At 54.2% G+C, this 15626-nt stretch overlaps 6 protein-coding genes across 6 annotated transcripts; 2 read left to right on the top strand and 4 right to left on the bottom strand.

The window, feature by feature from the left end:
• Positions 1-593: 593 nt before the first annotated feature.
• On the top strand, positions 594-1436 carry M409DRAFT_21803 (uncharacterized protein; the record flags this gene model as incomplete). Its single annotated transcript, XM_033806037.1, has 4 exons — positions 594-621; positions 683-906; positions 962-1206; positions 1262-1436. 4 exons carry the CDS (start codon positions 594-596, stop codon positions 1434-1436), a joined length of 672 nt encoding a protein of 223 aa, XP_033668536.1.
• A 72-nt stretch (positions 1437-1508) lies between these two features.
• Positions 1509-2933, bottom strand: M409DRAFT_21802 (uncharacterized protein; the record flags this gene model as incomplete). The annotated part of the gene is made up of 1 exon (XM_033806036.1): positions 1509-2933. The coding sequence occupies one exon, from the start codon at positions 2931-2933 to the stop codon at positions 1509-1511; it is 1425 nt and encodes a 474-aa protein (XP_033668535.1).
• A 370-nt stretch (positions 2934-3303) lies between these two features.
• M409DRAFT_53638 (uncharacterized protein) lies at positions 3304-5409 on the top strand (the record flags this gene model as incomplete). Its single annotated transcript, XM_033812430.1, has 2 exons — positions 3304-3540; positions 3649-5409. The coding sequence occupies 2 exons, from the start codon at positions 3304-3306 to the stop codon at positions 5407-5409; spliced, it is 1998 nt and encodes a 665-aa protein (XP_033668534.1).
• A 425-nt stretch (positions 5410-5834) lies between these two features.
• Positions 5835-6296, bottom strand: M409DRAFT_65786 (uncharacterized protein; the record flags this gene model as incomplete). Its single annotated transcript, XM_033816662.1, has 2 exons — positions 5835-6013; positions 6110-6296. The coding sequence occupies 2 exons, from the start codon at positions 6294-6296 to the stop codon at positions 5835-5837; spliced, it is 366 nt and encodes a 121-aa protein (XP_033668533.1).
• Positions 6297-6996: 700 nt separating this feature from the next.
• M409DRAFT_21800 (uncharacterized protein) lies at positions 6997-8509 on the bottom strand (the record flags this gene model as incomplete). Its single annotated transcript, XM_033806035.1, has 3 exons — positions 6997-7269; positions 7325-8292; positions 8362-8509. 3 exons carry the CDS (start codon positions 8507-8509, stop codon positions 6997-6999), a joined length of 1389 nt encoding a protein of 462 aa, XP_033668532.1.
• Positions 8510-9123: 614 nt separating this feature from the next.
• M409DRAFT_65784 (uncharacterized protein) lies at positions 9124-14822 on the bottom strand (the record flags this gene model as incomplete). The annotated part of the gene is made up of 3 exons (XM_033816661.1): positions 9124-9234; positions 9288-14233; positions 14291-14822. 3 exons carry the CDS (start codon positions 14820-14822, stop codon positions 9124-9126), a joined length of 5589 nt encoding a protein of 1862 aa, XP_033668531.1.
• Between the last annotated feature and the right edge of the window lie 804 nt (positions 14823-15626).

Here is a 15626-nt window from a genome sequence, read left to right as displayed (position 1 = left end):
CGTTTCCGACGAGTCAGCAACTGATACTGAGAGTATGATATGAAGATCAGTGACCTGTCAAACTCCTGGATGGACTGCATGATGAGTGAGTGGCACAGGATCAGACCGCTCCCACGTGTGAAAATCTCGTACTGCTGCTGCGATACCATCAACGAGCCCCAAGGATGTTAGAGATGGCTATGAGCAGCGTTCACTCACCGAGTCGAGGGTTCAGCATAGCCTTGCGCTCCGGTATGGATGCTCATAGCCCGCGCAGACGTGAAAGTCGCTTTGATGTCTGCTCTAGGGAAAAAAATTTGATCAAAATTCGGCAGCGGCCATTGTGTTTCCCTACCGGCTCCGTAAGCGACTAGCATTATTCTGAGACACGGCAACAACATGTCCATCTTGGTGTACAATTCAAAACCAACAATTGATAATCAGACAACATTTCTGGTCTTGTGAGTCTCGTATCGTGTAATGGCCAAGACCACGTAGCAGGGGTAGTACAGAGATGAAAGGTAGGGAAAGAGCGCATCTCAAAGTCGTAGCTTCTTTCTCTGCATCATCGATAGACTTTAGTTCATCAATACAGCATCAGAAACTATCAAAGGATGCATCTCCTCGTGTTGGGGGCTACAGGTGAAGACTTGATGCTTTCCACCGTAAGCAAAAAAGCACATCATCTGACGGAGACGAACAGGCCCCTCAGGCATCGCCTTCGTAACAGAAGCACTCCAAGCCGGCCACGAACTCACAATCTACGCCCGCAATCCCTCCAAACTGCCCCAAGATGTCTCCAGCAACAGCAATGTTAAAATCATCAAAGGCACCTTCGACGACATGGACTCCACCCGCGAAGCCATTCGTACTGGCGCCACAGTCCTAGTCTCTTTCGCAGGACCAGGTGTACCGAATAAAGGAACGGTGCGTACATCTCTACCATCACGGATTGTTCTATGTACTGATGATTATGTTCCAGCCCGTAACCGAATTCTACGAGAAACTCTTCCCCATGATCCTCCCCGACCCAGAAACGAAAATCAAACGGACCCTCTGCTGCACGACACCCTCCTACAAGATCCCCGACGACAAGCCTTCGTGGAAGTGGTGGTTCTGTGTCCTAGCGATCTGGTTGATTGGAGGAAGTGCTTACGATGAGGTGAATGGGATCGGGCGTGTGGTTTCTGCATTGCCATTGAGTGAGATTGAGTGGACATTGTTTAGGTGAGGACGATCCCGTTGAAGTAATGGAGGACGGGTGCTAATGCGATGGTGAAAGGGTCCCGGCTTTGACGAATAGCGAGGCCAAACCTGTGCGTGCTGGAAATGTTGGTGAGGGGAAAGACGGTATCATCCTGAGCCGCAAGAGTATCGCGGTGTGGGTTCTGCAGGAGTTGCAGGAGAAGAAATGGGTAGGCAAGGCGCCTGCGCTATGCAATCCTGGCTGGATATGAGGTCATTGCGAAGGCTTCGCTACTCTGAAGAGCGATTTGAACTGATCTCTACTCTATAACATGAATTCACCTTTATGAGGTCACCGCTTCGGTGTCCGCTGGCTGTGATATCTCTCGGGTCTTCATCGGAAGACTGCCAGCTTTACGATTGCCCACGATCTTCGCGTTCACACCATGCTGGGGGCGACCAAGTTCAGCGGCAATAGCTTTGGCAGTCGTACCCTCGAGATACAATTCTTTCAGTCTCGTCTCTTCTTCAGGAGTCCAGGAAAAATATCTCTGTGGCTCGTTCGACTTTCCGATTTCGCGCCCTTTGAGTATGTGGACCTTTGCCTGTACTGACGCCTTGGTCCGGCCCACTTCCTCGGCGATCTGGACAACGCTCTTCCCTTCATCAAGAAGCCTCTTAACATTGGCTTCCTCCTTACGAGTCCAGGCGCTTTGGCGGTTGCGTCCATTGTGGGTCAGCCAGTACCTAACAACATTGGTTTTCTGATTTAGAGCAAGGGCGATTTGCGGCGCAGTCATCCCAGAGCTTGCCAATTTGCGCATTTCCTCGCCCAGGTCCGGGGAAACCCTTTCATCCACGCCGAGGCCTTGCAACACGCTGTCTGCCGCCTCAGCATCAATCTCTCTGTGACCTCCCCTGACTAGACCATGTACATTGAGCTTCCACCTGACCTGATGAGCCGTGCGATCGAGTCTCTCTGCGATGGCTTGAGTCGTCCTGCCCTCCTTGTACAAATTGAGCATCTCTTCAATATCTCTGCGAGTCCAGGCCCTGCGGCCGTTGTTCGTTCTGACAGCCTTGGAAGGCGTGTCTTTCGTGCGGAGTTCAAACTCCCAGCGCGACTGCAAGGTTCGAACAGACTTCGAGGGAAAGTGCTTGGCGATCTCGCTCCACCTGAGTTTCTCGAGCACGAGTTGCGCCAAAAGCAGATCTTCTTCCGGCGTAAAGCGTGTCTCTCGTTGCGGGTCGAGGAAATGCGCAGGGTCACGAATGAACTGGCGGATCCTGGCCGGTCCATGGCCCTTTCCAATGCTCTCATCGATTTGCTTAGCAGTTAGGCCTTCGTCGTGCAACTGCACGGCCCTGCGTACGTCTTCCGGAACCAATGGAATACCTTTACGGTGAGCCCTTCTTAAATCTCGCGCTTCTTTTGCCAAAGGTCCGTCCCCATGAGCGAGGGTATTCATGTGGCCAATAATACCCAGGGTAGTTCTGCCTTCCAGATGGAACTTCATTTGGGACCATTTGACCCCTCTCTTGCGCAACGCAATCAGCTCTTTCTCTTCTTCCGGTGTCCAAGCCTTGGCTCCAAATCGACGGGAGACGAGGCTCGGGCTTTGGTAAAAACCTCGTCGACCGAACGAGATGTAATCTTTGGGGAGGTGGGTGGACTCGGCCAATATCGCTGGTACATCGTTTCGGTATAGGTGTCTGGCCCGCGAGCCCACGAGGGCTGCTCTATGGCAAGCAATCTGGAACCATGGCATTGAGCGCTACCTTGAGCTAGCTGTAGCCTTTCTTTCACGGTGAAGAAGTTGCATGTCATGCAGGATAAACATTCAACTTCCAAGTCGCGTGAGGAGGACGATTCGACGTTTCTTCAACATCGATGGCGCTAGCATGTGAGAGGCTAGCGGCGGGCGGGATGACATCACGCTACACGCCTTCACATGTTCCTGCATCTGCCATACGTAAACGCCTTTCTTTGTTCGGCGCGCGTACTCAAGCGTTCTCATCTATGATGAAACAGTTGCGGAGCCAACCCCTACCGTCATTAATTTTTGAGAGTACCTGCGTTTCATAAAAATGGACGTCGACGGTTCAACAATCGCCGACTTCCTTCCTATTCCGGATACCATGGCTCCAGTAACAGACCCGGACAAGACTGAGTCAGCCAACTCTCTCACTGAGAGGCCAACCTCGAGTCATGCGTTGGCTATGGCAGATCACGACGAGAAGGGCGCTGCCCAGGAAGTTCACGATGAGGAAGTCAAGGACCTAGGCTGGACGGTCGACAACGAGAAGATTCCCAACCCGTTGGTGGGTGGCATGCCTAATGAGGACCTGTGGGTGTTGGTCCGGAGGTTTAACAAGGTCAGTAAGCATGCCTACATTCAGCACCAGGAAGAAACGATTCGCGCCACATCTTCTATGACCGTTGAATCATGTCCAATACTATCTGAATATGCTGACATGTCCTAGCAAATGTACCACGTCAAAGAGTACCCCCATCCATTACCCGGGAAGCTTGATCTCAACATCGCCGACGAGGAAGAGTTCTCCCCAGACAAGTTGCGGGCCAACATCGAACGATTGTACATGACCGTGATCATCGGCCTTATGGGATTCGCGAAACACATCGTGCGACTACGATCATGGCGGGAAACTAGGAGAACAAGCGCATTCTGTGCCGTCTACTTTCTGGCTTGGCTACTCGACTTCCTAGCCCCAACCTTTCTGATCATGATAATCACCTTGATCGTCTACCCACCAAGTCGAGAGATGCTCTTCCCACCAGCTCCACTGGCTCTCGTCTCCGCTAAGACTGGAGGCGTGCAGAAGCCACAAGCTGGCGTGCTTGGATCAACAGATTCTGCGACAGGTGCCCCTGAGAACTACAAAGGAGAAGCCGTAGAACAGGAGGCCACCAATCTCGTCAACAGCGTCGCCACTGTAGCACTTTCAAGCGTCAGTGGCAAACACCCGCAGAACGAGCCCCCTGGAAATGAAAACGAGAAGGCGGGTGAGAATGTTCCAGATCCTACTGCTATGGCCGTGAACGCGAGTAAGGCTCGCTCGTCAGCTTCGGGTGGTACTCACAAAGTGGACAAGACGAAAGTTCCCATGGAGACTGCGATTTGGAACAAGATGAGGCCTGTTATGCACGGCATCGCAGATGTTTCTGATACTTGGGAACGATTTGGCAATGTGTTCTCGCCAACTGCACCTTTCCCTCAGGATCTGTACCGACTTCGAATCGCCGCGTTGCTCGTCCCAGCGCTGGGTGCATCCATCTTCATCACTTCTTACATGCTCGTCAAGGGGATTACGTTTGGGGTCGGATTCGGATTCTTTGGTGACCCAATCATCTGGCGTGGACTGGACTGGCTCAACACCAACTTCCCCAAGTGGCAGAAACTGCTCGAACTGCGAAACACTGTCCTCAAAGGCGTCCCCACCAACGCACAGCTTACCGTCACCCTCCTACGCATTGGCGAAGCAAACAAGGCACCCCTACCACCACCACCGCACCCAGGCCTGGCACCCCCAGACGACGAACCCGTGGAGCTGACAGAAGAACAGCTGAGCGCAGCAGGCGGAGACAACCCCCTCAACGCCACAGACGAAGAACTCAAAGCCGCCATCGCCCCCGACCCCACCGTCGCCCACGAAACCGCCGGCGCCGACGTCGAAGCCTCGAAAAAAGACCACCACGGCAAAGGCGGGTCCCGCCTCCTCGGGATCCTCAAAGGCAGCGTCCGAGGCACCGTCGACACGGTCCTCGGCGCCGACCACCTCAAAGCCCGCATCGGCAGCGAACCCTCGAAGCAACGCCTCGGCGTCATCCCCAGCAAATCCGACAACAAACTCAGCGGGCCCGTCGACTTCCGCTGCCGCTTCCACGGCAAGAAGGGCCACGCGTACATCACGACCAAAGCGACGATCCCCTGCGTGGGCTTCAGCCTGGACAAATCCATCGCGAGCAAAGACGGCATCCTCAACGACGAGCTGCACCCCGTGTGGACGGTCGCGGTGGCGGATATCAAGGAGCTGAAGAAAGTCGGCGGGCTGGGGTGGAAGAGTAAGCTTGTCGTCGGGTGGGCGTTGGATCGCGAGGTGGCGGATGGGTTGGAGATTGTGGATAAGCAGGGGAATTCTTGGGTTATCACGGCGATGGTTTTGAGGGATGAGCTGTTTAATCGGTTGGTTGCTATGGGTGGGCAGAAGTGGGAGGCTTGGTAGAGGAATATATCGACAGATGTACGGGTGTGGGATATGATAACAGGACCTATGCTGGAAACGAGTAATGAATAGATGGGGTTTTCGGTGGCATTGTTGGGGGTTTTCGTTGGTGGAGTGGATGGATACCCCTGAGTTGTTTCGAAATCCAGGAGCACAGAGACTGGGACGAAGTGAATGACATGGCATCAAACAGTAGTACATTTTCTCTCGATTGCTCATCCTCTATTCGTCGTCTGTGGTATCATCGCCTCTCCAAAACCAAAATACCTCCCCCTTTCCTAAGTCCTTCCTTTCCCACCACCGTCCATCATTCTGCTACAACCCCATCAAAACGCCTCAGCCCAGAAAAACCACAACACCACACCACGGCACACCACAGCACCCTAACAACTCGCTCCATTCCCTCAATCACACCGCATCACAACTCACTTCCTCCCCGTAAAATCCGTCTCCAACTCACTCCCCGCCGCCACCGCAGCCTCACTCCCACCACACGTACACGAATCCCTCACCCTCTTCCCACACCCACACGCCTCGCCTGCCTCAACCTTCGCATTCTCGGTCTCCTTCCGACTGCAGGTACACTCGCCTGCTGGTCTTTGATCTACAACACACACGAAACGTTAGCACACACACCCGACTTCACTCCCAGCCCCTCATCGACGTTACAGATGGGTTTGTAAGGGAAGGCAGGACTTACTACACGAACATCTCACGCCCTCGACGCGGTTCTCGACAGAGGCCTTGGCGCAGGTGCAGTTCAGGGCGGATTCTTTGCCGCAGGAGCAGGTAGCTTGGGCGGCGCAGGCGCAGGTGGTGGTGGTGGTGTCTTTGCCGGCGCCGGCGCGGCAGCAGGCTGAGGGGAGGGTGGTGGTTGCTGTAGACATTTTTTGTTTGGGGTTGCGGTTGGTTGTTGAGATTGGTGAGGTGCTTGGTGATGTTCAAAGTTGAAGTTCGAAGATGGTGTTGGTGTTCGATAACGAGCAGGTGAGTGGTAGAGTTGTATGTTGTTTTTGGTTGATACTTGCGTCTGAAGAAAAGAAGCAAAAGTCTCAGAAGGAAGCCAGCACCTTCTTTATAAACCCTCCAACACAAACATCTGATAGCCAGCACTAGAAGAGTCTCACATGCCACAACTGATTACCTCCACTCTGATTGGCCCGTCCCCTAACCTTTTTCTTTCAAACTAGCGTCGCTGCTGACTTCTATCGCGACCCAGACCCGTACAATCTGGTCATCTGTGACGGGCTTGATCCGATTGATTCGAAAAAGGACGGAAAATGAGATGAATGGGTTGACGAGTGAGTGAGTGAGAGAGTGAGAGAACCAGTGAGTGAGTGTTTACAATTGTCATCTGTGCGGATTTGTGCCATTGATCCTTGACATTTTCTACTGGGTCCTTCATGATTGCCTGCCCGTTGCCTTTTTCAACAACTCCGTGGTGTGCTCTGCATGCAGTATGCAAGTCTCCTCGCCAAACCAAGCCAATCTCATTCCTCTTTCAACGCCCAAAAAACTTCTCAGTCTGTTCCTTATGATTCCCATGTTCTCAAACGCCATGCCATGTTCAGTAGTCGTACCCCCCAATCAATTATAATGCAATCTCCTCACCGGACTCCCCCTCCCCTCAATCTGCGCAAACCCTCCACTAGGCGCAGGCTCCAGTCCCATGGGCGGTTGATGCCAGGGCGTGCCATAGTACGCCTCACCGCTGAACGTCCGTTGTGGAGTGGGCGGTGGCGGTTGTTGGTAGTAGGCGGGATGGTACTGGGCGCCGGCGTTGGCCGTCTTGTCTCTGAAGAAGCCGAAGGCGAAGTTGGTGGTCGCGAAGCAGCCGAAGACGATGAAGGCTGTGAAGATCTAGGAGTTACAAACGTCAGCATGTGTATCAATTGAAGAGATGTCTCAAACTCACCATCGCCTTCCACGAAATTGGCTCCACGAACGAATTGAAAATCTCCGCAAACGTATGCGCCGAGACCTTCGCGCGTCCGACTTTCGAAGGATCCTGATTCATGCACTTGGTCCAGTTGTCGCAGACCGTCTCCAGAGCAGGAACCCGCGTCGTTCGGTCGCAGTTGTTCTTCCTGAAATTCTCCGCGCAGATGGCCATCTCCGCCATGATATCCACCATCGCTTCATGACTCTTCTTATCCACATCTCCTTGAACGGCGGCCCAGAAGCAGTAGATGACGTATGCGCATCCGGCGAGGAGGAACACGTTGAAGGCGAGTTGTGCGTAGAAGGAGAGGATGTGGGGGACGGTCGGATGCTGGGCGATGAATGTGAAGAGTGATGAGAGCCAGTGTGGCTTCTTCTCATTCGACTCGGTCGCTTCGCCTTGCTGTGCTTTGCGCGGGCTCTTGGACAGCATCTCGCTCTCGTCTCCAGAATCCGACACACTATGCCGTCTCCGTCGAGAAACGTGTCGCTGCAGCTCGCGGTCCCGTCGCTTCTTTACCCTCTTGTCCGTGTTGTGAATGTGATCCGCCCGCGGCACCTCCCCTCGTCCAGGACTGTAAAACTTGTTCTTGATCTTCCCAAAGAAACTCTCTCTCCTCGCCGACGGCTGCGGCCGCTCTTTCTCCTTCGTCGGGCTGCCCCTCGCCGGCAAACCACTCAAATCCACACCGTCGTACTTGGTCACCGCCTTGGAAGTGCTCAACAAGCTCCGTCCCATCGTATCAGGCGTTGCATCGTTATCAGTATGTTCCGGGCTCTTCGGCGTCTCCCCAGCAGACGAGTCGTCAAAATCACTTTGCATCTTGCGCGGCGTGCTGTACAAGCTATTAAAGGCCGGCACCGGTGGCAGGGGCTTGGTGGGCGAGGTTCGGAGGCTGGGAGTGGATTGTTTCTGCGGCGAGTCGAAAGCGCTGTGGTTCCCTAGCAACACAGACACATCCCTGTCAACAAACGCCGTCCTCTTCCCTAGCATGTGCGATTTCAACTTACTTCTCTTTCCTCCGGGCGTCGCAGTCGCAGGCACAGGAAACCTCTGCGGGTTCTGGCTGAGTTGCGCAAATGGCGAGCGGGAGTCCATAGGGCCATGTTTATTCTGCCACTCGTAGTCCATGCCCATCTCGTTCCCGCGTTGCGACATGATTGCGGGTGTCTGTACAAAATCTCGAGAGGCTGTACAGCGAGTGTGTGTGTGTGTGTGTGTGTGTGCGTAGATCTGTTGGAGAGAAAGGCTGTGGTGTCGAGGTGGAATGCGATGGCGGGTGTGATGCAGTCGAGGTTGGCAGGGATTCGCCCGCGTTTTCCCAAGTGTTTTAGCGCCAAACAGAGGCGTTGCCGGAGCGAAGACACGTGAAGTGTCCCGCTCGGGCCACATTTTCTAGTGAATGCTTTCACACATCGATCTACTGATTAGGGGAGTGTAGATGAGACGAGAAGCAGCTCCAAGTACTCCCCTCCGACGTGTTAGAGACTTGGAAAAGTCTTACGCCATGTCTTCACTCCAGACATCTACTTCCACCGTTGGACATACGCTCAACTCAGACAGTAACAAGAAACCATTCACTGAACTCATTCAGTTCAAATATCAGCATCGCTGTTTCTACACTTCTACTGTCTGGTTATCTCTAACCCAAAAACAACACCCTTTCCCGACAGTACGCCGCCCGCAAAGAATAACTACAATATAAGTGTCTATGCCCGCTCTGTACAGTACATTTGGAATTCAACATGCGCTGAAAAGGACAGCATCGTCCTCTAGAACGCGGAGATTGCGACGGCAATCACTTGAGCATCGCTGTGGCTGATGCTGACGGTGGTCGACTTGACACCGGCTTTGGTTGCGGCCGCTTTGGCGTTGCCGTGGAGCTGGGAGGATGTTAGCTACTAGTTCTTGGATGAAGTTGGAGGTTGACACTTACTGTAACAACTGGTGCTCCTGTCTCACTGTTCGTGATCTCAATCTGTTTCAGTGGTGCCCCACCTCCTTGGCTCGACACCTTCAAGCTCTTGAAGACAGCCTCCTTTGCGCTCCACTTGCCGGCAAAGCTGGCCTGTGGCGATGGTGCCTTTCGACAATATGCAATCTCAGCTTCGGTGAAGTTGCGATCGATGAAGGTGTCGTTGTGGATGTCAATAGCATCAACATTCTCGATGTCAACACCCGGGTTGGAGTTGGCCGAAGCATTGACCTTCATCAACGTCTCAACCATCTCGGTGGTGCTCTTGTCTTGCACCTTCTTTGGCACCGACTTTGGGTACGTGAACTCCGACGTCTTTTTGTCGGTCGTGACACGGGCCTCTGGGTTGAGGAACACCTGGCTCTGCTGAGCGTCCTCGTAAGGCGACTTGCTCTTCGCGCGGAACATGGTGTTGTTAATGAGACCGTCGTGGTAGTATCGGTATGCCTTCTTCTGGCGAGCCTCAACCTTCTGCTTGTAGGTCTGGAACTGTGCATGATCAAGGGTGGCGAACAGGTACTTGGGGTGGATACCGATCGCTTGTGCGCCCTTTTGACCGAAACCGAAAGAGGTGACCGAGAACGCCTTGATGCCATCGGTCTGAATGCTCTGGCTGGGGTAGACGATGTAATCGAACTTTTCCATAACCTTGTCGACATTGTCGGCGTTCCTGTTACCCGGTACAAGACCAGAGTTGAGAACTTGTAGACAGCCGTTGAACATCCAAGCACCTGCAGCACCCTTTGGATGACCGGTGAGGTACTTCTGGAAGATACCCATGAGGGCATTGCCCTTCTTGCGGCCAAGATGCTTCATCTGCTGGCAAATGACGTCAGACTCGTTCTTGTCGTTGGCGACGGTGGATGTGCCGTGGAATGAAGCAACATCAAGATCGTCAATCGTTAGACCCCAGGTGGCGAGGGCACCACGGAGAGGAGCAATACGAGGATCCTGCTTCCAGAAGTGATTGCCCAGTTGTCTGAGCGCTTCCTTTTCTTGTCTCTTGGCCTCACGCTCGATATGGCCCGCACGATCCTCCATGTACTCGGTTTCGTCGAACTCGCCGCTCTGCAGCTTCATGGCCGATACCTCCTCATGCAAGTACATGAGCTCGGACTCTTGCCAGTTCTTGATCGACTTCTTGCGGAGGTCCAGTTGCCTCTTTCGGTACTTGATGTCGAGTAGTGGCGAGGGGAACTTGGATGGCTGCTCACGGGCAGTGGTGAGCACACCCTGGCCTGGTGCTGGAACTGAACGACCGATCTTGTCAGTGGCAGTAGCGGTGAAGCCAAGGACACCGTAGATCGGGACACCCATGTCGAGAGCGAGTTGTGCGTCCATGATCACTTGCATACCACAACCCTGAGACTCCATAAAGCCATTACGGGTAGTGGTCGTTGGTCGAGACATCTCCTTGGGTGTACGCCCGTGAGCAAACTCGTCTTCAGCGTTGCTGGTGGCCTTCATGTTGGCGAATTCGTATGATCCTTCCTCTTGGAAGTCATCGAAACCACCGACGAAACACATGCGTGCCTTGCCCTCAACAATGCAGTCGTAACCGATGTCAATAGACTCAACTGCAGTGGCACAAGCACCGACAGGAGTGCGGATTGGACCGGTCGAAGAGATCAGCAACATGTTGATCCATGCGCTCATAGTGTTGATGAAGGACTCCTGCAAGATGTCCTTCTGGAGAGGCTTGTCAAGGAAGCGATCCTTGTACATGCCACGAAGAGCAGTCGTACCACCAATACCAGAACCGATACAGTTGCCAACCTCGGAGATGTGCACGTACTTGTAAAACTCGTAGGGGTCGGTGATACCTGAGCACAGGAGACACTCTGCGGTCGAGACAAGGACGTAGAGGGTGACTGGGTCGACCTGGGAGATGATGTCGTCCGGCACACCATAGCGCTTAGCGTCCCATCCAGTAGGCACTTGTCCAGCGACAAGACGGTCGAAGCGGAGGGCCTTTGGAATGAGGAGCGTTGCGTTCTTCTTGAGACGAACCTGGAACTCGCCAGACTCTAGCTCGAAGATCTCGACCTTGTCGCCATGCTCACGCTTAAACTCCTCGGCGGTCTCCTTCGATGCCTCGAATGGATCGAGATCCTCTTCAATCTGGATCTCCTGGAGGAGCTGCTTCTTGTTCGGGTCGTAGCCATTGAAGAGCTCTGGCTCGATGAGACGGATACCAGAGTGGTCGATGATGTGCTTCTCATACTTGGCCTTGACATCCTTGTCATCAACAGGCTCGCCAGACTTGGCGTCGACCCAACCAGAGTAGCTCTTTCCCTTCAGTGGGCCGTTGAAGTTCTTGATTAGGCCCATAATCCAGGCCATCTCAACGCAGCCTTCGAGCGAGAACTGGCCGTAAGCTTCCATCTCCCATCGTGTCCTTGAGTTGCCCCATGGACCGACTTCAGAGAAACCGGTAACGACAACCACCTTCTCAAGATCAACCATGCCCTTGAGGTCGCTGTTGAGTGGCTCGACTTCGCTCTTCCAGTCTGGAAGCTTGGGGAAGTCAAACTTCAAGTTAGCACGCTTGTCGACCTTGACAGTCTTGTAGAATGCCTCGCTATCCTCGCCATTGATGATCTTGTTCTCAACAGCGGTCTCCCGAGTGACAGCCTTGCGGATTTCGGCAGTCTCAGTGATCTCCTTTCGAAGTCGGGTCATGAGGTCCTTCAGGTTAGGCAAGAACTGAAGTCCACCGTTGAGATCAGCGAACACAGGCTCTTGCTGGCAAAGGTTGACAATGGATGGAGCCATGAGACCAAGCAGGTTGAAAGCCATCTCTTGTTGCGAGAAGGTGCGAACGCCGTACTTCTCGACACCTTCAGCAACGACGTTGTTGCCACCCATGAGGCCAGTACCACGAGTCCAGCCAATGACAGCACCGCAGATAGTGAGGAAGTTGCCCCAGCTCTCAGAGTGCCATCTGTTGAACAGGGTCTCGAGAGCAAGCTTGGACTCAGAGTACAGACCATCGTTACCGAAAGTACCGTGGTTGGGTGACAGTGGTAGAATGACCTGCGCTGGACGAGTCTCGAAGCCACGGGTTGCCTTCTGGGCCTTGACAGACCCGAGCATTCGAAGGAGGTTCGTAAGCATAATACGGTGGGCCAACTCGGACTTGCTGTCGATGCTGTCAATCTCACGCCCGTTCTCTGGAATAGCAGCGAATGGAACGATGTAGTCAAGGTCCCAGCCGAGGCCCATCTTCTCATCGTAAATGTAGTCGATGAGCGCGTTGACATCTTGAACACTGCCCTGGTTGAATGGAACAACGACCAGCTGAGATCCACGAGCGCCATACCGAGCGTACATGGACTGGTAGTACTCCGTCACTTCGCGGGAGTAGCGAGAGGTTGTGACAATGACCTTGGCACCACCGCTGATGAGACCTTGGAGGACATCAGCACCGATGGAGCCAGCGCCAGCACCAGTCATGAGGACGTTCTTGTTCTGGAAGGTGACACCACCCCTGGCAGCCTGCTCGAGACCGTCCAGGTAGATGCTGGTGAGCTTCTTGCTGTATTCCCAGCCGTGCTCTTCCTTGCGCTTGAGGTGCAAGAACGGGACAGTCTCGATCTTGCCCTGCTTGACAGCACCGTTGACACGGCTGCCGTTGCGGCCGTTCTTCTTGGCGTGGCCGTTCATCTTGCCATTCTCAGTCGGCATGATCTGTCCTTCGTTCATGGAGAGCGAACGGACGATGTTGCTGTACAGCTGCTTGATCTCAAGCTGGGAGGACTTCGACAGCTTGTGTTGCTGTCGAATGAGCTTGTACACTCGTTGCAGGTCGTTTTGAACCTTCGTGCGGTTGCCGTACTCAGAAATCTTGCCACCGTCGGCCATCTCGCGCACGTAGTGTTCAAGCTTGCGCACGCTTGCTCGAGGAACCTCCTCATACTTCATGTCACCTCGTGGAGAGATAGTGAGATGCGGTGCGGTGGGGACTGCAACGTCCTTGTAGACGGGTGCTTCTCCAAGAACCTCTCGGCAGTTCTCAATGAGCTGCTCGCCGAGTTCTTTCGCAAGCTGGTATGTCTCTCCTCTTTCTGTGGGGCAGTGATCGATGTGGTACTGCATAAATTCGAGCAAGGTGGGGTTGGAGCGGTTCATGATGAGAATGCAGCGAGACACAATCTCGCGATCGACAGCTGTGAGGCGACCAAAGATAATGTCGTAGTACATGGTGAGAGCATCTTGTCGTGCCCAGTTCCAGGATGAGTCGTAGACACGGGCCTTGAGAGGGCTAAAGGATGGTTCAATGCCAGCAGCGTAGAACTCGCCATGTTCGGTGTTCCAAAGATCCAGCTGGGCTTGGAGAGCCGCCTCATTCTGCTTTCCAACAAGCGCGGCCTTGTCACCAGCTCTTAGATCCATCTTGAGGTAGCGGGCGAACAGCTCGAGTTGCTGCTTGAAGAGGGCACGTTGGTCCTTGGTAAGGGCGTCGATCGCTGCTGGGTCCATCATCATGCCACCACCGCTGCCACCGCCTTCACCAGGTGCAGGGCCAGTGGACAAGCTAATGCCAGCTTGGGTTGCGTATTTCTGTGAGACGTCGTCAAGCCACGCCTTGCCATCGTTCTCGGATCCAAGACGTGATGCCGGCTCCATGGTCAAACCGAGCAGAAGAACACCATCCTGTCTGCCGGAACCCAGTCCCCACTTTGTCTCCAAGTGCTTTCGCACCGCGGTAATGTTGAACCCACCAGGCATTTTTGAGGACACCATTCGGGCGATGAGGGAGGTCGATTGCTTTCCGAGCTGGCCATTGAAGGTGGCTTGCATAGAGGCACCTAGTTCGTCGAGAGGAGTGTCTTCGGGCTTTTCTGGTGTTGAGCCGAATTCTTTTCCAAGATCACCAAGGATCTCATTTTGGAGAGTGGACTTGCCTGTAATCATGTGTTAGCAAGACGGTGTGAAGGGGTGAGGTCTGATAGTGAACTGACCTCCAACCAAGTCCTTGATGGCTTTGCTAAGGGGAATATCAGCGAGAGGCTTCTTGAGCTTCTGTGCAACAAGTGCCCGTAGCACATCAACTGCACCAACTGGTGCGTCCGGTACAGAAGCTGCAGGTCCAGAACTCGCCGCAGGTGCAGGTGCTGCAGCCGCAGGAGCTGCAGCGGCTGCTGCTGGAGCGCCAGATGAAGCTGCCGGGGCGCTGTCACCACTCGGGGCTGGCGCAGGCTCGTCTTCGATTGGGTCGACGTCGTAGTAGATGTCTTTGGCGTCCTTGTTGTAGCACAAGATCTGACGTTGCACTGATCGTGCAGCATCATATGCTTCGTACTTGGCAGCCAGAGTCCGCTTTGCCATTCCACCCAGGGTGTCTGCTGGGCCGACTTCCACTATCCGCTCCGTCGTCTTCTCGCCGAGGATGACATCCTGGGTCTCGATCCATCTCACGGGCGATGCGAATTGGTATGCCAGAAGCTCGACAAGCAAGGTATGGGCGAGATCTTGCTCGACCTCGGGACGCATGTTGGCGGGTGCGGTCCGGTGATTGCGTGTGCGGTGTTTTAAGAGGAGCGCAGGCGTATTATGAGGTAAAGAGCGTCGGCATCAACTGGGAGCGCAGGCCAGTGATGGGGAGTGTAGGTGTATGGGAGTGGTGTCGGGAGGATGTGCGGAAGGTCGAAGAGTGCAATGGCCAGAATTTTCGGGGCGAGGCCGTGATATCCAGCAGAGTGTCGCGCGGATGGAAGGGCTGGTGGATGGGGCAATCCTGCGATAAGACGTGCTGTGCGGATGGGAGTGAGGTCAGGCCCAACACGCCGTCTCCAGGTGGTGCCAGGTGGTGAGCTGCGGGAGAGTCTGGGGGCGAATGCGTTGAGGTGAGGGTCAACAGGTTGGGTGTTTCTGCTGGCCTCGTTGTGCTGAGTAGCAGAGAGCTTCACGCTTGCTTGCCGTGCGTGCTTCCCCACACGAAAAAGCTCAAAAGTGCTGGGCCGGCGCGACTGCAGGCCCATGCGACCGAGACGTCACTTTGGCCTTGTTTCTCCCAGCAACAACTACAATCAAGCGATTCCCTTGGATTGATGCTGATTGAAATGGTCTGGCTGAGACCATGATATGGATCCTAGGGCAGAGAACAGGTGTCCTCACCATTGAATCGTCCCACCCCGTCCATCAATCCCAGGCGTCGAGATTCCGTCGAGATGCAGGTTGACGCCGCCATGCGCTAAACGGCGGTTAAGCACTTCCCACCACCGACAATCCCCGTCTCAACCGGCCCAGCGCCACAGATAGACTCGGAGCACCACGAGCTCACGCAGAGTGAATGAT

Source organism: Zasmidium cellare (genome assembly GCF_010093935.1).
Source record: "Zasmidium cellare ATCC 36951 unplaced genomic scaffold M409scaffold_14, whole genome shotgun sequence".
Lineage (NCBI taxonomy): Eukaryota > Fungi > Ascomycota > Dothideomycetes > Mycosphaerellales > Mycosphaerellaceae > Zasmidium > Zasmidium cellare.
The sequence above is the reverse complement of the archived record's forward strand: the minus strand, read 5'-3'. Positions and strand labels throughout refer to the sequence as shown.